Source organism: Mytilus galloprovincialis, chromosome 10 (assembly GCF_965363235.1).
Source record: "Mytilus galloprovincialis chromosome 10, xbMytGall1.hap1.1, whole genome shotgun sequence".
Classification (NCBI taxonomy): domain Eukaryota; kingdom Metazoa; phylum Mollusca; class Bivalvia; order Mytilida; family Mytilidae; genus Mytilus; species Mytilus galloprovincialis.
In genome coordinates this window covers 82749384-82771906 of record NC_134847.1, presented here as the reverse complement: position 1 = coordinate 82771906, position 22523 = coordinate 82749384, and the positions used below count along the sequence as shown (strand labels likewise).

Here is a 22523-nt window from a genome sequence, read left to right as displayed (position 1 = left end):
CATTGTTTTGATTTATGGTATGAACATACGTAAAAACCTACAAGTATTCAAATACATTATGACAAACAATGACATATATACCGAAGAAGCTTGTAATTGAAACAAACTCAAAATATTGTATGTAGTCACTGTAAACCTGGTTCCTTAAAAACACCGAAAATTAAGTTGGGTAGCAGACCCAAGAAAAAAGTTATTTCGTAGAGAATTTCTTTTAGACAATAAATTCAAAAATCGCACCTGCTCTCTTTCAAAAAGATTTTTACATTGAATTGTACTATTGGGGCGAAAAATATCAAAATTAAATAAACTTCTACCAGCTCTACCTCAAAATATTGACAATTCTTTATTAAGAGGGTCTACAGTTCTGTTTGACAGCTTCAGACGTACTTATTTCTTAACTTTTTTAACTAGACCAAATCACTACTTTAAAACATAACGATTCAGCACCCAAATATTTTTGAACATGTAAATTTATCCCTTAACTTAATATTTCATGCATTAAATATCAAGAAATAAATAGGGAAAGTGTGAGAAAACAAAACTGCAATATATTCGTAGACAAAAAAACAAAGGACGATAACTGTGTCCTTGGACCAGCAAATGGCACAATTTTTTGTTTTAAGCAAGGCATTTTAGTAGCTGTCACATAACACCAATACTTAGTTCGTCATTTGATCTTTAACATTATATCTCCAAATAAATATAATAATATAAATTAGCCAACAAAAACAATAAAATGCTTAAAAATTCACTTTGTTAATAATAAAAATCAATGTGGAAAAAACATAGAAAAACGGCTAGCTAAATCTGAGAAAATTATTAAAGATTTTCTAAACAAAAGGTTCATATTTTAGGGAGAAAGCCCTTAGCAGTTCTAAATTTATCATGTTTTAGGGAGAAAGCCCTTAGCAGTTCTAAATTTATCATGTTTTAGGGAGAAAGCCCTTAGCAGTTCTAAATTTATCATGTTTTAGGGAGAAAGCCCTTAGCAGTTCTAAATTTATCATGTTTTAGGGAGAAAGCCCTTAGCAGTTCTAAACTTATCATGTTTTAGGGAGAAAGCCCTTAGCAGTTCTAAATTTATCATGTTTTAGGGAGAAAGCCTTAGAGAAAGCCCTTAGCAGTTCTAAATTTATCATGTTTTAGGGAGAAAGCCCTTAGCAGTTCTAAACTTATCATGTTTTAGGGAGAAAGCCCTTAGCAGTTCTAAATTTATCATGTTTTAGGGAGAAAGCCTTTAGCAGTTCTAAATTTATCATGTTTTAGGGAGAAAGCCCTTAGCAGCTCTAAATTTATCATGTTTTGTATCAATATCAATGTAGAGTACATAACAAAATTTTAAAAGAAAAACTACTATTTTTATCTGGAATGATAAACGAGAAATCTTTAATAGATTTGTTGTTTGTACAAATTATACAAACGGAGAATTAATCATGAGTGACAAAGATAAATGTGTTGAATCACTAAAACGAAAAGAAAATAGTTAAAATAGCCTACTGTCGACATTTTGTCTTTTAAAATTGTAACAGGATGATGACTGCTGTACCCATATTATGACTATTTTATTTATAATGTCTGTTTAGTTCACGCATCATTATAAATATAACGAAATTTAATGATACTGTCGTACAAAGTGAGAGGTTTAGCGCTCTAAAACCAGGTTTAATTCACCATGTTCTACATTTGAAAATGCCTGTACCAGGTCAGGAATATGATATTTCGTTTTTGATGTGTTTTACCATTTGATTTTGCCATGTGATTATGGACTTTCCGAGTTGATTTTCCTCTAAACATCCTTACCACATAAAAGTAGAGATTGTTTGATTATGTGTAATATTTGATCTATACATTCTATCCAACCTGTGACACCCTTTTGTAGATAATGGCTCCAGGAAAAACATATTTTAAAATCAACCAACTTGGGGTATCCATGAAGAAGCTAACTTCAATTGATAGTGGAAATTTCTTGTAAAATTTTATAGACACCGTTGAAATTATAATTGATTACATAATTGTTGTATAGTACCAACATTGCATTAGTTTGAAAGAGTAATCAGTTAGCTATCCATAAATACCACTTTTATAAATTTTCAAGCATTATAAAGAAATTTACAGCATTTTGAAACTGGGGAATAGAAGGCATAAAATCTTTGTATTGTGCTACCTTAATCGAGGAGTCTCAGCTAAATATAGGAATGATCAATATTTTCAGAAGATGAATGGATATTTTTTTTTTGGTAGTAAACATTTGATATTGTTATCAGGATAAATGTTTGTGAAAACCTTTTAATGAACATTTTGCCAGTTTACTTAAATTGGTTTTGAAATAAAAATTAATGTAAAATAAGAATTAAATCCAAATTGAAAACTGTAGAGTAGCACTGAATTGCTGATCGACGTAAATTTACAGGAACATGGGAACATATCTAGCAAGAAGGGGCAATGGGGCCCTTAATAGGCCCAAATATTACTGCAAATTAAAAAGTTATCATACATATTCTTCAAATTTTCCAACCTTGACTAAGGTAAACTTTTTTCAGAAAATAAAAAAAAAACACTTTCACAGTGAATGAGGTACCATAGCAACAAAGCTTGACTAAATTTATATATTTTGTAAAATTTCTATATTTTCCTAATTTTTCATCGAATTCTAAGCATATTTTAGATTAGAAATGTATGTGCGCACCCAAGAAACATCTTTATAATTGGTGATATTATGTTAAGTACAATAAGGCTTCTGTTAAATTATTATATTGTTTCTTGGCTGCGAACGATGTTTCCAAAACTGAAATAAAGATTGAAAACTGAATAAATTCTGCATTTTTCATTGTTTTTGTAAAAACAGTACATTACTTTATTGTGACACCATCAGATAAAAATCTTTCTCATTTTCATTTCTATTTCTGATCCCTATGCATTGCTAAACATAATGTGCCTGTTTGAAATAGTTTTTTTTTATTTTCTTGTGCCAAAAACAGACCTTAATGCCCTTCCTCCGATTGGTTCCGTCTCATTCTGAAAGAGAAGGCAGATCCTGCACCACATACGGCACTCGTCGTGTTGCTCATGTTATTACAAAACCTGTAAATAGTCTAATTTGGTAGGTCACATTCGTGAAAAGGGGTAGGATTTTTGTAATGATATACGAAAATATCCGATATCATCTGTGGAACAGTTATTCAAAAACGGTCAACCAACATTGGTGAATGTCTCTTTGGTATCTTTCGTCTCATTTTTATTATAAAGAAAACGTACTACTTGGGTCTATGATTATTTGAAAAATCCTATTCATTTAGAGCTTTTAATAATTGTTTGTTCATTTGTATGTTTTAGAGTTAAGCATGACATTCATTTTCACTGAACTAGAACACATTTAGGGACTAGCTTAGGCCTTCCTCTGCGTGTGGAATTTTCTCGCTGCCAATAGGTGCCCTCCGGTTTTTATCTGCTCTTTGATGTGGTTGTTATTTCTTCAACACATTTCAATTTGCAATGAAATTATTGTGCACAAAATAAACAGTATTAGGTAAAATTTCAACACAGCGATTTTTTTTAACATTTTTATCTTGTACCTCTACGTTTTACAACAATGTTCATGTAAATACTGATCAAATTATAAGTTTTAAAACAAAATGATTAAAAAAACAATTGAAATAAACAATTTGGTTTATGTTCTTTTTTATTTTTGAACGGCAATATAAATTCCATCAGTTCGATATCTATTAAATTTTCTGATCGAATGGTGTCATTTTTTATTATTATTCCTCAAAAGTTTCAAATGTTTTATTTGTTTCCTGAATGCCATAACTGTATCTTTGCCACGTATAAGGTCAGCAGCCTTTTCACCGATCATAATTGACGGAGAATTCGTGTTTCCAGAAGTCACGTGCCTCATCACTGACGCGTCAGCAACTCTTAAGTTTGCAATTCCTTTCACCCTAAAGTGGCATAAATGCAAACAGAAAACATACCCTTAAAGTACCATTAAATACAAAATTATAAAAACTAATGTTAAACCAAAAGCATAAAACTCAGTTGTTATTGTTTAAATGAAAGCTTGTAGGATTTATGATTCAGAACATTAATAATAAATACGAGTTACATCTATTTTGATAAGATTAAAATGTATTTAAGTCTGATTTGTTGGATGATTTGTGTGCGTACAGTGACAGACTAACACATTTCAAATGATTTTTTCCGAATTTCTGATCGCCTTGATATCTGCAAAAGTGACTTTTAAGAACTTTAATAATAACTCTTACGAAAACTCGAAGCTACTTTATTATTAAATGTAACATTTCATCTACCAATTGAATTCAATCAGCGTACATGGAGTTCATGTCCACCCTGTTACCGCTACTTAAATCAGCCGTTAAATTGTTCTCCCTATGAATATTGAATTAGTCAGTGTTGATTTCAAAAGTGCACGGTGACCTTAACATTTCACATAGCACGTTTGTTGAACGACAGTGAAGAGAAAAGAAATGTCAAGACATTAAGTGAAAAAATATAGAGGATACTTTTTTCATGTCTTTGCTGTTACTAACATTTTTAGTAATTACACCAAAAGTATACATATAAAAAGTGCAATAACGTGTTGGAAACCAAAATCACAACAGAAAAACATTACCACTTCATCAAAGGGAGTAGCTATTTCACAAAAGCATGCAAAAATGAAGAAATTTGTCTATCATGTTATGTCTATCCTGTTACTATGGTTGCTATGATTACAGTAACGGGATAGAAAATAGGCTATTTGCCAATCCCCGTAATTGACCCTGTAATTAGAGATACCTAATTTGGTTGTCTCCCTTACGGACATTATTTTTTATTGGAGAGCTATCAGACAGAGCAAATTTACCTGTGCGTAATGTGAGGTTTTTAAATCTTTTAATTACATTAATTTCACTGGTATTAAAGAGATAATAGTAACTGCAATTACGATTATCCCAATATGGCGACGGTAGATATAGGTAAAATCTTTACACTCATTTTTCTTAAATGTAGCATGCTTTTGTCAATAGTTACTCAGCTGCAAGGTTTATCTATACCAGTACATCATATTTGAATCGTAAAGGTGCACTGGATTAGTCTAAGCGCTTTGAAAATTGCCGTCGAAAAATTCGGGATGATAATCGTAACTCGGAAAAAAAGATAATCGTAATTATGGTATTTAAAAATGGAAAGATAATCGTAACTGGAAAGTGTTTTATTGATATTGACACTTAAAACATATATCTAATAGCATATAATGAAGTTATGTCGATGAATTATTTACGAAACGTTCCAACATCTTATGACATTTCTTTTTATGCATATATTATTAACAGTTCTTAGGAAAACAGCTACATATGTGTATTAATTTATGTTTTTTGATTGAGTTAAGTCTGCCAATTGATATTTTAACGTGTGTTTTTCTATGTTGTGATGTTATGCTATTGTTTTTTTTACACTAGTAATTTTGGGGCCCTTTATAGCTTGTTGTTCGGTGTGAGCCAAGGCTCCGTGTTGAAGGACGTACATTGACCTATAATGGTTTACCTTTTTATAAATTGTTATTTGGATAGAGAGTTGCATGTCTCATTGGCACTCACACCACATCTTCCTATATCTACATACCAGTATATCATAAAATTTAGTTTTTTTAATAAATAATGCCGTTAGTTTTCTCGTCTAAAGTGTTTTACATTGTCATTTCGGAGCCTTTAATAGCTGTCTATGCCGTATGGTCTTTGCTCATTGTTGAAGGCCGTACGGTGACTGATTTTTGTTAATATCTGAGTCATGTTGGTCTCTTGTGGAAAGTTGTCTCGTTGTTAATCATGCCATATTTTTTTGGCATTTTAGCTACTTCATGACTGTCACTGAAATTTCGATATCTCAGAAAATAACTATAAACAACACAAATTTAATTTTGAATTATAACAATATGACATTCTTTAAACAGTTAATGCTATATAAGAATAGAGAAAGGTTGGGATTTTTTGTGTATTATCAAATTAAGAAACGTGGAGTTCTTTGACAAACATGGATTTGTGTTCTCTTATAGTTTGGCCAAAAGCCCGAAAAGGAAGAATTGAAGTTGATGTGGCTTTAAATTGTCTTACAAGGAATACATATTCAAAGAATGACTGCAAAGTGGAGAATAAAATAACGCATATTCCGCAATATTAGAAACAAACTAATTCAAAAATTCATAAATACTCGGTATATGAAAAGTATGATGCATACATATGCATGGAAGATATTGTAGAGACAAATATTGAAGGTACTAAACAAGGAACATTTTTGTATTTGCATACTTGCCATACAATAAGTTATTTTCTATTAAATGAAAACAAAAATTAGCCTAACCTAATTGTCATGTATTTTTCTGAAGCACAAAATATTTGTTGTAAAATCTATAAAAATCTTTGTAATTAAACAAGTTCCGACTGTGATGATGTACATGTTATGCCTTCTGATGTAATTTATCAATAGACATATGTGTGTGTGTTTTTTTCAGTCCGTCAAGTGCTTCGTATTAAGACTATAGGTAAGGCTAAAAAAAAAACAAAAAACAAAAGTAACTATAAACAAAAGTAACAATAAACAAAAGTAACAATAAACAATAGTAACAATAAACTGTAACTATTTTAGATCCTTTACCATACACACTGTTTAAAGAAACGTCCTAAAATACATGGGTATTTGATCAAAACACTTGAAGTAAATTTTTAAAATCATATATTATATCAGTATAAAATAGAAAAAAGGGAATCAAAGGGGAAAAAATGGACGGCTATATTTATTGAATTATATGGAAAAGGGAAATATGAACACTCATATCTACCGATAAAGGTATTAACTGTTAAATCCGATAATGCAGTTATAAAGTTATTGACGGAAACTTTTGTTCATTTCGCGCAGAATTTTAATATAAACGTGATATTGGAGGCAAAACATATATATGACATATGAAAATGTGGTATACGTGACTTTCATTTTGAGCAATGAATTGAAAGGATTGCACTTTTGGGATGTGGGATATAGCAAACCCCCCCCCCCCCCTCCCCCTCCCCCCTAAAAAAACAAACAAAAACGGACTTAAACGCGCACACAACATTGAAACTTTGAAAAAAATCAAAATATCTACTTACCACAATAGCTGTCTCGACAGCTGCTTCATTTTCCGTATCTTTAACAGGTACATGTATATATCAAAAGGTTCACCAGCTAATAGAAATTTATTATAGGATATGCATGTCACTTGATGATCGCTGTATAACATCTCTTATATTATGTGATACCTCGAAAGCTTTTGATAGGGTATGGCATAGTGGCCTCTTAATAAAACTAAAAGCGTATGGTATTGATGGAAATCTGTATAAATGGTTTGAAAGTTATATTTCAAATAGAAAACAAAGCGTTTTCGTTTCAAATGCCTATTCGCCTTTTGATAATACTAATGCAGGAGTTCCGCAAGGCTCTGTATTAGGTCCCCTACTATTTCTTATTTATGTAAATGACATAGCTGATAATTTGACAAGTCTAACTCGATTGTTTGCTGATGATACATCTCTTTCTTATTCCAGCAATAACCCTTACACTATAGAGGATGTCTTAAACAGCGATTTAGAACAAATTTCAGTATGGTCTAAAGATTGGCTTATTAACTTTAACCCTAATAAGACAAAGGCTATGATATTCTCCTGCCATACTTCCCCAGATGATATTGAAATAGAATTTCAAAACCAATTAGTAGAATTTGTCTCCTGTCATAAACATTTAGGGATTACTTTTGATTCCAATGATAAATTCCATACACATATAGAAAATATTTTAAAGTGTGCAAGCACGAGATTAAATGTTCTTAAAAAATTGAAATATGTATTGAATAGAAATTATCTTGCTCGTATATATTTAACTTTTATAAGACCCGTTATGGAATATGCATGTGAGTTATGGAATGGTTGTACTCAACAAGAAGCCGACAATTTAGAACATGTTCAGTTAGAAGCAGGGAGGTTAGTAACTGGGTTGCCCGTGTTTGCTAGTCGGGAAGCTATATATTTTGAAACTGGCTGGCAATTGCTTGTGGACAGAAGGAAATCCAGAATGCTCAATATGTTCTATTCTATACATAATGAGACTGCCCCTGATTATCTCTGTGATTTAATGTCCCCGCTTGTTGGTCAAGTATCTAACTACGATTTGCGAATCAGTAATAATTATGTAGTACCCGGTTATAGACTAGACATAACTAGAAAATCCTTTTTCCCATCCACTACTTTTGAATGGAATAGCCTTCCCCCCGACATACGTACGTCCAAAACATAAATATTTTTAAACGAAAGATGAAGTCCAAATTGATACAGCCACCTTCCTATTTTAGTTGTGGGGATAGAAACTTAATATCATTCATACATGTTTGAGAAATATGTGCAGTTCTTTAAATTCAGATTTACATCGTGTTAATATTAAACCCAGTCCCGCATGCAGCTGTGGCCACCCTGTTGAGGATAGTATACACTTTTTTTTACAGTGCGCTCTTCACAACGAAGCCGGAGAAATACTGTTTTCAAAATTAGAAAGTTATGCTATATCCATTGAGCTTCTTTTAGCTGGTGACGGTGACCTTTCTTTTCAGCAAAACAAAGACATTTTGAGTCCGTACAAACTTATATCAGAATAACACAAAGATTTAAAGCAGTCAATTAACATTCTAAATTTCTACTTTACAACCTTTCACTTCAGTCTAGTTGTTTCATTATTATTCCTTATTATATTTGTTTTTTTTTTTCTTTTTTCTTTTTATTTCTAATTTTTTTTTTTGAAGTATGTATTACATGCATTACTACTATGTTGTGTTTTTTTTCGCCATTATCTAATGTACTTTGTGTTTATATTTATATTGGGAGAGGACGTCTCTAATGTTGTTATAACTTGTGTCCAATCCCTTTTGCTACTTTTGCAAGTAAAATGTGTTTAAACTAAAAGGTTATGCATATTGTTGTCAGTTATAAATAGATATACAAGTTGAAATGATAGGACTTTTTTTTACTGGGAACTCACTTCAGTCCCATGACTGTAACCTGTAAGTTTCTTCATTTATTTTTATATGCGTTTATGTCATCGTTAAACTTGACATTTGCATTTTTAACACACAAAATACCATTGAAATGCTGAAAGACACATTTATTATGTTTCAGTTACTATTATCCGATAAAGAAAATTACGATTATCAAAGAAGAAAAATACCATAGAGTTACGATTATCATACCGAATTTTTCAACGGCAATTTTCAAAGCGCTCAGACGATTCCAGTGCACCGTTACGATTCAAATATGATGTAATGGTATAGATAAACCTTGCAGCTGAGTAACTATTGACAAAAGCATTCTACATTTAAGAAAAATGAGTGTAAAGATTTTACCTATATCTACCGTCGCCATATTGGGATAATCGTAATTGCAGTTACTATTATCTCTTTAATACCAGTGAATTTGTTGTTTAGCTAAATACTTTTGACATCAGAAATTATTTTTCATGAAAAATTAGTTAAACCGCCGATACATCACTTTCAATTCATCATGCTTTGCATTGGCAAAAGGGAATCTTGTCCGGTATGGAACCAGTCTACGTTTGACAAAGGGAAGTGATTTGTTTAAAAAGTGTTTAATAATAGAATCAAATCGGTAATTGGCAAATGGGCTATTGTAGACAGAAACGTCGTTTAAAAGTGTATCATAACATATAGTTGCAAACAGAATGAAATCTTCCGTTATTTGAACTCATCTTAAGGTAATGACGTCTGTTAAAATCTTCCCAATTAAGCATTTGCAGGTGTAATACTGATATCAGTAGCAGGATAGGCAAAAGGGTAACAGGATAGAACTTTATATAGTGATATATCATTAAAGTACGTTCCTATTGCCGATGAAATAAAGACAAACGTAAACTAATATATGAGGGATTTACTTGATGTTGGGTTTATCTAAAAGAGAGACAAAAACCTCAACAATATGAATTGCTATACAAGACTTGCATTACTGATGATAATTTGTATAACCTTTGAAAACCAATTTTTATAAGCATTTTTCAGTACAACCGGGAAAATTGGCAAATAATCTATTATTTCACAGAATAAATATAAATAGAAGTATAAACTTCTGAAAACCATCTTATTCGATATGAAAAACAAGATTAAAATTTTATCTAATAAAACCTTTTCTTTACAACCCGAAATTTCTTTTGAACATGGTAACAGAAGAGACAAAATATTGCACAAGATATTCTTGTATGACATTATTGAGATTGCACCTATAAGTACTTTGGTTTTGATTTGCTTATGTAGAGGGTTGTTTGAATAAGTTACTTTTAATAAATTTTTCAATTTCAAACATTCGACATTTTTTTTAAATGACCCATATGTTTGCAAAAGTATTATATATTCGAAATACTTAGGATTTTCTTAACTGGCACTACTTTTTAGACATTTTTGGTCCTCAATGCTCTACAACTTTGTATACATGTTTGGCTTTCTAAATATGTTGATTTGAGCGTCACTGGTGAGTCCTTTAGAAGACGATACGCACGTCTGGCGTATTAAATAAATAGCCTAGTACCTTTGATAACTATTAACGGCACAACCTTATATTAGTTATCAAAGGTACCAGGATTATAATTTAGTACGCCAGACGCGCGCGTTTCGTCTACATAAGACTCATCAGTGACGCTCATTTTTGGAGTTCGGGAGCATTGAGTATCTAAAATTATCAAAAAAGGTGCCAAATACGGCTAAGGTAATCTATGCCTGGAATAAGAAAATCCTTAGTTTTTGAAAAGTTAAAAGGTTTGTAAACAGGAAATTTATAAAAATGAACACATTATTTATATTTATGTCAACACTTAAACTAAACACACTTAATGTATTGTTATGTGCATTAATCAGACTGTTGTCTTTGTCACGTCAAAAAGTTTTAGCTTACTAAGATGTATTGGTTTTCCTAACACTACAAACCATTAAAAGTCTGAAATGGCCTATATCTGTACTCGATTGTAATGTTTTTTACTCGACCAGTCTGAATTCGTCTGAGATTTACTTGATAATACTCGACTGTAGTCTGAACTATACTTAACAGTCTGAATATGTACTTGACCAGTACTTAACCATTTTATACGAGTCTGAACCGTACTCGACCTAGTCTGAACCGTACTCGACCTAGTCTGAACCATACTCGACCTAGTCTGAACCATACTCGACCAAGTCTTAACCAACCTAGACCTATTCTTTGTATCTATCTACTGATATTTAACAATTTAGGAATTTTTTTGATAAAAATTAAACTTGAACATCAACTTGAAATTAAAAATGTATTCAATACAGTATTGAAATTAAAATTTCACAATAACCAGTCATAATATAAATTCAACTCAATATTAATCAACACTTACATAATAATACATATCAACTTTTAAAATATAAATAAAACAAGCTGTTCAAATAATCTAAAAAAATTAATTATGACTAATATTTTCAATATTATTCAAAATTTTATGAATATTTCGGAAGTATTTTATGGTAACTGGACTATTTTCACCATTAACTAAAGCCTAGTATAGATTTATGGTGTCAGTTGAGTTCAGGTAATAATGCAGTGAATGTTTTTTTATTAAGATATATATAAAATAGTATATAAAACAACTTAATAAATTTTAAAAAAAATGAGAGCTTAATTGTTTTGTTTTATTAAACCAAGAATTTAATATAATCATGATAATAAAATTTCCATAGCAATCCTTGATAACCTTTTTAAAAAAGGAAATGTATTCCAAAGTAACAGTAAAAAAAAATCAATTAATTTAAGTATTTTTTTGTCAAATTAACATGGCATACATAAAGCATTATGTTCTAATTACCTCAGTACATGTGTGTTTTACAGGTAAAAAGAAAGCCCTATGTTCTTAAATTCGTGTATTACTTATCTAGTACATACATGTATATTCGAAAGGCCTTGTTATTATATTAAAAAGGATGTTACAATTTTGAATCAATGTTATTTAGAATTTAATACCTCTGACTAGGTGTGATCTTATTTATGAGTTTGCCCCCAAGCAGAGGTTATACTTTATATTTCACCACTAATTAGAAAAACAATTTTATTTATTTATTTAATTTTATCCCTTTTTGATATAAGTTATATATAATATTTTTTTTTATCCTAAATATAATCAGAGATATATTCCTTTTATAAGGTTAAATTTTTTTATAAATTTTGTTGGCTGTTGTTATATATGTCATTTAAAAAGAAATTTATTTTAACAGTTAAAACGGAAGAGGTTTTTTGGTCTAGTATGGTTCAGACTGGTCGAGTATTGTTCAGACCTTTGGTTAAGTATGGTTTAGACTGAAAAAATAGGTCCAAGTACATGTCGAGAATGGGTTAAGACTGTTTCAGACTGGTCGAGTAATAGTTCAGACTATTTTCAACGGCAAAGAGAAGGGTCAAGTACGATTCAGTACAGTTAAGTATGGTTCACACTGGGGTCGAGAAATGTCAAGTAAAAGTCAGACCAATTCAGACTGGTCGAGTAAAAGTCAGCACAGTCGAGTACAGATATAGGCCATTTCAGACTTTAATGGTTTGTAGTGTAATTTTGAAAAGTCGTATAGAGAAAAATAGTCCTCTACGTTATATAATTATTGAAATATATGACGTCATTTCAGATACAGGTATAACGACAGAGTTAAGATATATACACACCGCAAGATAAAATCAGAGGAACATCATTGTCATAAAAAGAAAAGAAACAGTAGGGAACGAAAATATGTCCCTTTTGTTGTATGTTGTTTGGAATCATAATAATTTGATAAAGTAAAAAAACCTTGTTATTCATATATATGTGGGTGTTTTCAGTTAATTCCCTAGGCATACCTTAGTTTTGAATCCACAACGGCGGTTGTATCATCTTTGTCGCCCATACGACATGTACATGACGGATGATATACCGTCACGGCATAGTGACGAATAAGACATTCCCAATAGGTGTCGCTGTCAAACTCTTCCTCATCACAAATGCCTGGAAAATCTACTCTATTTAAGGTTGCATCTAATTCCATTAACACTTTTGACTTTGACAGTTCCTGTGTTTTTCGTATTGCTTGAAAGAAAATTAGGAATTTAAATGTAGTTCCATAAATATTTTGATTTTATTTTATGTGCATTTAAACCACTTTGAATACTATTTTTTTAAATAAACTTGTCAACTGTTAAAAAATCTTTTAAATTTGATGCGAAGAAAAAAGTCACGTTCGAAATAAACTAGAGCTTGAAATGATAGGCCCAATAAATGAATAAATAGCATATATTTGTGGCGCTAATTGCCACAATTGATTTATATTTCGTTGTTGCTAGATATTTATTCTTCTTATTTCGCTAAATCTTTTTTGAATAGTATAACATAACTATGAACAAAGACCTTTCACCTTCAATAAAAATATCTATATCATGGCGATGAATCAGGTAGTTAGGATCGATTACTGGATGAACAAACGGGTCTTTACTCTTCAGTTTTATTCTACCAGTACTCTTTGGATGCAACAAGATTTGAGTAATAGTAAACTCATTGCTGAATGCCCTTGTCTGTGCCAGCTTTACTACCTACGATAATAATACAAGGATGTGAAAATAATCGAACAAAATATTTTCTTTAAGTAAATCAACAATATTTAAATGATGGTACTACCTTGATGCACACAAGATGACTGTTTATAGCTAATTAATTAAATGCTGTTTATTATTATTCGGTACAGGAGAAGCTGATGAGCAAAAGAAGTATACCATTATTGAAGGTATAACATGCTCAAATTGACGTTTGATACCACATTACCAAAAGCACCGATTCGTATTTTCTGAGAGAGAAAAGGGGGCTAAAATGGAATACATGACCAGTATGTTTAAACATATAGAAGTATTCGGTAAATCGGTGATGAGTGTTTGGTGTGAAAATGTATAACACGGTGAAGCATGCTAACATAAAGCTTGATAAGACATATCAAGAAATCCTAGATTCTGAGTCAAATTGTGTCAAAAATTTCAATTGAAGGACAGGCAGATGATCACCGTACGGACTGACAAACTGACGGAAGGATGGACAAACGGAAATGCAATATTAATATACCGGTGGAATTATTTTTAACGGTGATTCAGTGGGATTCGACCCATTTGTTTGTTTTGTTTTACTCAATCTGAGGGATATTGCACCTCTAGGTACTTTTTGTTTAATGTTTTTTTTTTCTTTTTTTAAGTTATGGTTAATACTGCTCATTAAATCAGTATTAGTTGGTATGTCACTAGTTCATTCAATCCTTTTGTTTTCTTTTTCCTTTGCTTGTAGCTTCATTATAGGAATAACTCATGTGATAAGTTTCCAAATTAGAAAAGTATCCTCCAGAGACCAAATAACAGTAGAAGTAAGTCAAATTTTACTATGTCACCATACTGTCTACAACAATGAGTATAAACCGATACCGCCTTGCAAGCTATATATTCATTCGACAAATAACACTCACAGAATCATTGTAATTTAGAGGCAAACCATTCTCTAGAAAGGTTTTATCTGATGCAATGCTGAAGAACATTAGTTGATAGTCGGGATTTAATGTCTGTGTGTGTTTCACTCTACTTTTATCAAATATTATTGCTTCCATGCCAGAAAAAGAAAATATCCCTACAACAGGAAAGTCAAGGTAATATTATTGTTTAAATCGTTATTTTAGAGAAGCAATTCCGCTGTTTTTAACATTTTGACAAAATCCAATAGACCACTTTCGAGTTTGATGCATTTCCGTCAAAAACTCTGGTTTTAGTGAACGTCATTCCTGCGTTTAGAGGCATCGTCACTTCCGTTCCAATGTTGAGCAAGATATTGATGTTATATTGCACGAATTATTCGGCAAATTGAATTTTCATAATTGACAATCATCACTGCCGTCCCTAGGGAATTTTGATTAAGTACCCACAGAACAAACATCATTTCTAGTTTATCCTGCACAATGACGACGTTAATAGTGCAGGGATACAGGCGATCTCGTCTATCTTGTAAATGACGTCATAAAGGCGTGCATAATTGACGAGTTTTCTCCGGTGACGGACAAACTCGAAAGTGGTCTATTGATTAAGATTGCCACGAATCATGTACATGTAGTAACCACAATTATGACATAACAGAATACGACTCATAAACTGTGTTAACTTGTAGCGTTACAGGTGCCACTAATGGAGCATGAACAGTTTAACCTTCTTGAGCACCTTACTTCATCGTGATAGTTTGGTTGGGCTCATGTAGTTCCATAGGTTGATTTTTAGATTTATTCTGTGTTATGTTTTGATAATTGTGTTTTACTTTAGATAGTTCGTCGTTGTCTAAATGTAAAACAAGAACCAATATTAGTTATAACGTAATGAATATTACCTCCTCTTGTTAGAGAATACTGTAACATGTTCCACCAACTTTGTGTAGACTTTACTGAAACACTCATATCTTTATTCGTGTTATATTTCATGAAAAACATAAGATGATCTTCCATATTCTCACCAACGGGTAAATCTGCTTGAACTTCTATCTAGAACAAAGTTCAGCATTCAACCATTAAACAATTTAGCAAACATGATTTCCTAGTTTAAATTTGTAAATCTTGGTTTAAAATGTTATTTCTTGAGATAGGATAAATAAGGTATGCTTGATACCTGAAATTTCACAATGACAATTGCAAATATTTACGCTTACGAGTTAAAGACATACAATAATGCTCTTTTTTTTTGTCACTCGCAACAACAGAATTACCCTCTGGTATCGTTCGCGCCCCTCTCCCTCCATCACTTGCACAACATGTGTTTGTTTTACAGTTCATTCACTCTACAAGAGCTTCTGTTGTGGGCGTTTTTTCATAAAATGCAAACGTCATCATCATTTTCATTGCTGCGTCATTCCAACTGACAGCAACACTATGCCATTACATATTTTTTAATTGTTGTTAACAAAATGTAAGAGTTTGACACTTAAGCTTATTACGAAAAAGGACCCTTACCGGATTTGACATGTTATCGATTAGTATATGATTTATCTTTATAATTTTTGATTTATTTGTTATAATTTGTTTTGCTTCAAATTTTTTTACATGATTTTTTTAAGGAAGGTTCGATAACGAAAAACATGCATTTCGAAAGATGAAACTTTTAGTTTTGTATAAAATTTTAAAAAGAATAAATACTGACTTGCTTATTAGAATAGATAATATAGTGTAGCTGATTTTTGCTATTGATTTCATTCTTTCCTACATACTTTATACTTCAGTATCAAGTTGATTTATATGTTTTTAAAAATCCACGAGGGTGACTGGGGAATATACATGTAAATATGGTCGTTACAGGTCCACTTCTGACTGGCAGTAAAATCCTTGCCAAAGTAAGGCGTCCGTTTTTCTTTGTAGGATGTATCAAGTACGCAGACACGTCCTGTCGGAATGGGGATGTTTAATCTGATGCATTGTGTAGAGAGAGTACAACGCTTCTACATTAAGAAACCTTGCAAACACTCTTTGATGGATCCTAAGATGGCTTGTTGCAAGTCTTAATGTATGTCCCTATCCAATATACCCGCCAAGGCTTAATTTATGTCCCTATCAAATATACCCGTCAAGGCAGAATTTATGTCCCTATCCAATATACTCGTCAAGGCTTAATTTCTGTCCCTATCCAATATACCCGTCAAGGCATAATTTCTGTCCCTATCCAATATACCCGTCAAGGCATAATTTCTTTCCCTATCCGTCTTTATATACATTCTACCTTTGTGTTTATCCATGTATTCTCTACGACACCTGTATGTTAATTTTACCCCGTCTTCAAAGTGTTATCTATGTCATCTATAAATCAATTTTACCTAGTGTCCCTCCATCTTTGTATAGGTCACCTGTATTCCCCCGTGTGTTTTCCGAGCCACTTATATGTAAATTTTCCTTCCATTCCTTGAAATTTCTATGTTTAATTAAGTTTACCTGTATCTTAATGTTACCTTGATTTTCAGCAGTCCCTTGCATCTGAAGTTCACCTTGTGTCAACCAGGTGTTCTCAAGGTCCTATATGTTTTACAATGTGTTCCTTCATGTGTTCTCTAAGTCGGATATGTATATTTTACCTTGTATTACTTAATGTGTTCTCAAGGTCTAATATGTAATTTTTACCTTGTGTTCCTCTATATTTTCTTTTAGTCTTATATGTGTATTTTTACCTTGTGTTCATCCAGGTGTTCTCTAGGTCCTATACCAGAGAGCATTAGAAGTTGTGGTGAGTTTACAGCACCAGCTGATAATATTACTTCTTTACGTGCCAACAATATCATCTTTTGTCCGTTTTTTATCATTTCTATGCCGATTGCAGTTTTATTGGCTATCAATATCTAAAATTGTGTTTTTAAATGTTGTTTATTTTAATCAAATGCTATTATGGGTTCGTGTAATGACAACTATGGTGAAAACTTACAATCGAAGTTTCATTTTAGATGTCAATAGAATACAGTAAACAATACACTTTGTTATATCTTAATTTAACTTCACAAGTTTGCTTTAAAAAACGCGTAAAACAGATGGTAATATGAGATAAACGTATGTCCCAACATAATATTACCTAACAATTAACAATTTTATTTACCATTTTATCAAGTATACATTTTCAAATGCATTAACATTGAAAACGCCAAACTTTACATTAAAAGAGGGGCGAAAGATACCTGGGGACAATCAGACTTATAGATTGAAAATAAACTGACAAAATCCATGGCTAAAAAAGAAAAAGACAAACAGACAAGAAAGAGTGCACAGGAAATCTGTATCAATATTGGCTCCAATATCTTTCTACTTTACTGAAATATCGGGTATGTTTTTTACTATCATCTTTAATGTGCTGATAGATATTGTAGCTATACTCTGGACACAATTTCTAACAGGATGGAAATACATGAACTAGTTAATAGTATTATCTGTAAAGTGTACCTACCTTTGTAACGAAAGAGTGTGTACTGATATGTAGGTTTGATCTGTTTATAATCGGTCTTATATAAGCTGTAGAAGTGCTGAATCTCTCACCTCCAAAAATGTTGGACTGAACATACGAAAAACCTTCATAAATAAATAATACAGTACTAAAAGTAACTAATAATTGATAAATTGATACAGTTTATACTGTTTCTCAAGGAATTCATGCAATAGAAAATAAAGGTATAACTGAACATATATACATTGTATACCAAGAACGTGACAGAGATGTAAAAATAAATTGCGGGACTTTGTATGTGATGCATTTCAAATGTTGACGTCATATGCAAAGGTGTGCAGAACTTATATAGAATCATATTACCAATCATGTCCTCCCCGTTTTGGTCTACAACTTTGTAACCGAGTTCCTCTGCTGCCCGTTGGTAAATATTGGACAGAGGTGTTACCTTGGATTCGGTTATTGGAAGATATCCACCAGTTGAATGGTAAGCTGAAATTTTAAAATATGCTGACTTTACTTAAATAATATTTCCATTCTTACTAGAATTGAACATATAATTTAGGTCATAGCTTCAAATTAAGTCATTCCATGACCTTCGCTGTGAGTCAGTGAAGTTATAGTCTATCAAAACTAGAACTTACTGTTTATTTCGATGCTACACTAAACGTCAACCTTCGATCATTCAAATGATAATAATGATTGACAGGTTGATCAAGTTCGAATATTGACATCGTTCATGCTTACAATTGGTCAATTATACGCTTTTTTTCGAAATGAGTTATTAACAATTTTGATGAACAAAGAAAAAGATGGAAATTTCTTAACAAAAGTATGGTGATACTTACTAGAATTAGTCAGTTGCTTAATTTTCATATCTTCTATTTTCATGAAGTATGGAAGAACATCTGTATAACTCCATCCATCGGCACCCTCTGTCTCCCATTGATCATAGTCATGGCGACTTCCTCTTATATAAACCATGTGATTAATACTGCTAGTTCCACCTAATACTCGGCCACGTGGCCAGTAACTCCTCTTGAAAATTAAACAGAATGTAATGAAGTAAGCAGCTGCAAATGACGTAATAGGTATCTAAATATTTTTAACTTATCCACATTTGATATAGACAAATTTCTGACTAAACGATTAGACTGTGACATGACGACGACGACTACGACGACAATGATGATTAAGATATTGATTGCTGCTAGTGCTGCTAATGTCGATGAAGAAAAAGAGTCGGAGAAGAACGATAACGAGCAAAAGTACGACGATAATGATGATGATGATGATGATTATTACTATTTACCTGTTCTTTCATTGCTTTACATGATGCCTTTTGAGGAACAGTATAGTATGACCAGTCAATATCTGTCTTCTGAAGAAGAGATGTTGCCAACGGAACTTTTATGTAGTCATGGTCAAGTTCAGAACCTCCTGCCTCAAGCAATAGAACTGTAACATTGTCATCTTCTGATAGTCTGTTGGCGATTACCGCTCCAGCCGAACCGGCCCCCAATGTATAAATAATACTTATAAGTTGTTATAGAATATTATTAAGACAAAACTTGTATATCTACACATACTAAATGTTCATCATAATTACAGACATACGTTTTGTCCGTAAAAAAAGACGAATGTTGAACATTTACTTCGTGAAAATTCATTTAAGCAGACAGGCAAAACGATATACATTGTAGCGATATTTTACCTATTTATCGAGCTTTTGTAGACAGGCTTTTTTATTGGTTTTCCCTTTTCGATTGCTTCTAGTGATCTTTTGGGGTTGTTTTGTTCTTGTCTATTTAATTCTCATCACTAGTCACAAAGTCCTTTTCTCTCTAATAATATATTTTATATTGTAAATTTAATATTATACCTTGTTTTTTAATTTTTTGTTTATTGATTTTAATAGTAACGTTGATTTGTATTCATCTGTAATCCTTAGATATCCTGTACCGTGGTCTTATTTGTAATGTTCCCAATTGTCTCCTATTGACGATTATGACATTTTTTAATTGAGTGCGAATTTTCAAAACGGTTTGTGCTAGCATAGCAGGAGATTGTTACAGTTTGTGCTAGCATAGCAGGAGATTGTTACTCTATCGAGAAGTCTCGCTCCTTTTGGATTTCAGGCGATTTACTCTTTGTTTTGCTTGGTAACCTTGATGTGTCTTTTTTCCTCGGTTTGCGTAATTTGAACATCGGTAAATGACTATCGCCTTATGTACTCCAATAGTTTATGACACGCAATAAGTTTTGAGTGTATTACTTGTGCACAACTGAAAGAATAAACACGTTTTGTAACTTCTTTTATGGTCGTTCACTTTTTGTATAGATTATATCGTTGGTTTCCTGTTTGAATTGTCATTTTAGGGATTTTTTATGGCTTGCTGTTCGGTTCGAGCAAAAAATCTGTGTTAAAGACCTATGATGGTTTACTTTTAACAAATTGTGACTTGGATTGAGAGTTGTTTCATCGGCACTAATACCACATCATCATATATCTATGCTATTGTTTCCGGGTTTTTTTTCTTATGAATATGTCTTAATAAAATGAAATATTAACAACCATTTCTTTCTGTCGTGCATCCGAAACTATTTTTTAGATTACAATGACATGTTACCTTGTATATATGTATAATTAAAACTCCTACCTATTATATAGTCATACGAACTATTCAGTGTGACTTTTAGGACGACATCTGGATCGAATAAATCTTGGCGAAAAAACAATGTAGTAACTATCCCAAAGCATAGTGTTAAGAGTCTCGAAATCATTTTGAAGACATGATATATATTTAAAGTGTGTTAAAAAAAACAATAAAATAGTGATCCAAATAAAATAACACTTAAACAGTATATCGATATACTGATAAATACTCGAGTGTCATTTCCTATCAAATTTAGTCAGATCCGTACATATATTATATTTAGTATATATAATCGTTAGATAAGTGAGAAACATATATTATAGAAGCTTCATTTTTCCCTTTAACGAATCTGTCGAAAAAAATAGGTCAAGTTCAGCATTCTTTTCAGAGTAAAATAACTTCTTGTTCCAAATTTTCTAAGTTCTTGAATCTGGTTCTACAACTTTTAAATATCCGAATACAAATGCTATAAATATGCTCAAGCATCAAGACTAAGACTACTATCTTTTGAACAAAATTAAGAATATCCTGAAAAATTATAAGTAGAGCCTTTTTGTATTATCATTTATTTAATTCATTGGCTTTTTTTCTGATCAAAGACCTACTATTATAAAAATAATTTTACAAGCATTTTAAAAATTCACTTCAAATATCCCTTATGGTCCTTAACTGATTTGATATTCTCTCCTCTTTTGAGATATTGTTAATTTAGAAAGACGCTGAGTGAATATGCAATACACATGATAGTGATATATTTAAAAGCAGATATGGGCATCTACAAAAGACGAAGAAACGTTGTCAATTTATATCTTGTTTTTAAATCAGTGTTTTTCAGCAGATTTTCAGTGTCCAAATAATAGTGAATAGTAAATCAAGAAAAACATAGGCTCTTTTAATTTGCTGAATTATGGGACCATCAATCTAATATATAGTTCCAGGAAGATCAAAACACATGTGTAAATAAAGTAAGTTTTAAAAAGAGGCATCATGCAGTTTGCAATATGAACGAAAGGACTGTAACAGAAATGTCTTCCCTATCATCCAATATAAATAAATGAGACCTACATAAAAGTTATGACATATCTATATACAGTATGTAAATGATAGGCGAAAGATACCAAAGGTGCATTCAAGCTCACAAGTTTATAAAGGTCGGAATATAAAAATTTTGAATTAATTGATTAAATACTATCAATGATCTGCCATGACCAAATGGCAAAAAAAACAAAAAAACGATATGACATAAGACAACTACGGACGAGATTTCATAATTGAAACAGACACACGAAGATATGACAGGGTTACTCCAGTCATTTAACTGTTAATGAAAATAAAATCAAAGGACTAAAATTCAAGTCGAAAGTCACAAATTTGTTAGAAATTAACTTCAAAGAACAAAAATTCAAAAATAATTTCATTGACAATTTTTGAATATATAAGATCTGGTCTTGAAATATTTACTTTTTATTACAAATAATCATTTTACAGTCTACTATATATTTATTTTATTAGCTTTGATAAATGAAAAATTATTATATTTTAATCAGGCAAAGGATATATTTCTTGGTACCATGGAGCCATTTAAGTACCAAACAACATTGACTTTGTTTTCTTAGCAGTAATTTGATCATTATTAATATTTATCAAATATATTTTCTTTGTAAAGATCCTATATATATAATAGTTCAATAAAAACACAAAACAACTTGGAATTTAAAGGTTCACATAGACGTTTTTTCTGGTAAATGTTTTCAATTTGCTTACCTTTCCCAGGTACAAGTAGCCATATTGTGTATCTATACCTCTATTTGTTTCTTTGACGTATGCAAAA

The 22523-nt window shown here is 31.6% G+C and overlaps 1 protein-coding gene across 2 annotated transcripts; it reads right to left on the bottom strand.

Annotated features, from left to right (window-relative positions):
• Positions 1 to 3546: 3546 nt before the first annotated feature.
• LOC143048591 (putative GMC-type oxidoreductase Mb1310) lies at positions 3547 to 20922 on the bottom strand. Of its 2 annotated transcripts, XM_076222360.1 has the most exons (11): positions 20696 to 20921; positions 19348 to 19556; positions 18884 to 19073; positions 18399 to 18527; positions 18039 to 18160; positions 17275 to 17442; positions 15457 to 15607; positions 14555 to 14712; positions 13469 to 13643; positions 12918 to 13143; positions 3547 to 3938 (listed from the first exon to the last, which is right to left on the bottom strand). In XM_076222360.1, exons 1-11 carry the CDS (start codon positions 20817 to 20819, stop codon positions 3746 to 3748), a joined length of 1845 nt encoding a protein of 614 aa, XP_076078475.1. In that variant the 5' UTR covers positions 20820 to 20921; the 3' UTR covers positions 3547 to 3745. The 2 variants fall into 2 exon arrangements, with proteins under 2 accessions (XP_076078475.1, XP_076078477.1); XM_076222362.1 differs by lacking the exon at positions 17275 to 17442 and having other exon boundaries at positions 20696 to 20922.
• Positions 20923 to 22523: the final 1601 nt, after the last annotated feature.

Excerpts from the sequence above, each read along its gene's own strand:
- LOC143048591 (XM_076222360.1), bottom strand. The coding sequence starts at position 20,819 with ATGATTTCGAGACTCTTAACACTATGCTTTGGGATAGTTACTACATTG. Across the intron at positions 13,144-13,468 it reads TATAGATATTTTTATTGAAG|CAATACGAAAAACACAGGAA; the intron begins GTGAAAGGTCTT and ends TTTTCTTTCAAG. Across the intron at positions 3,939-12,917 it reads GTTGTGGATTCAAAACTAAG|GGTGAAAGGAATTGCAAACT; the intron begins GTATGCCTAGGG and ends ATGCCACTTTAG.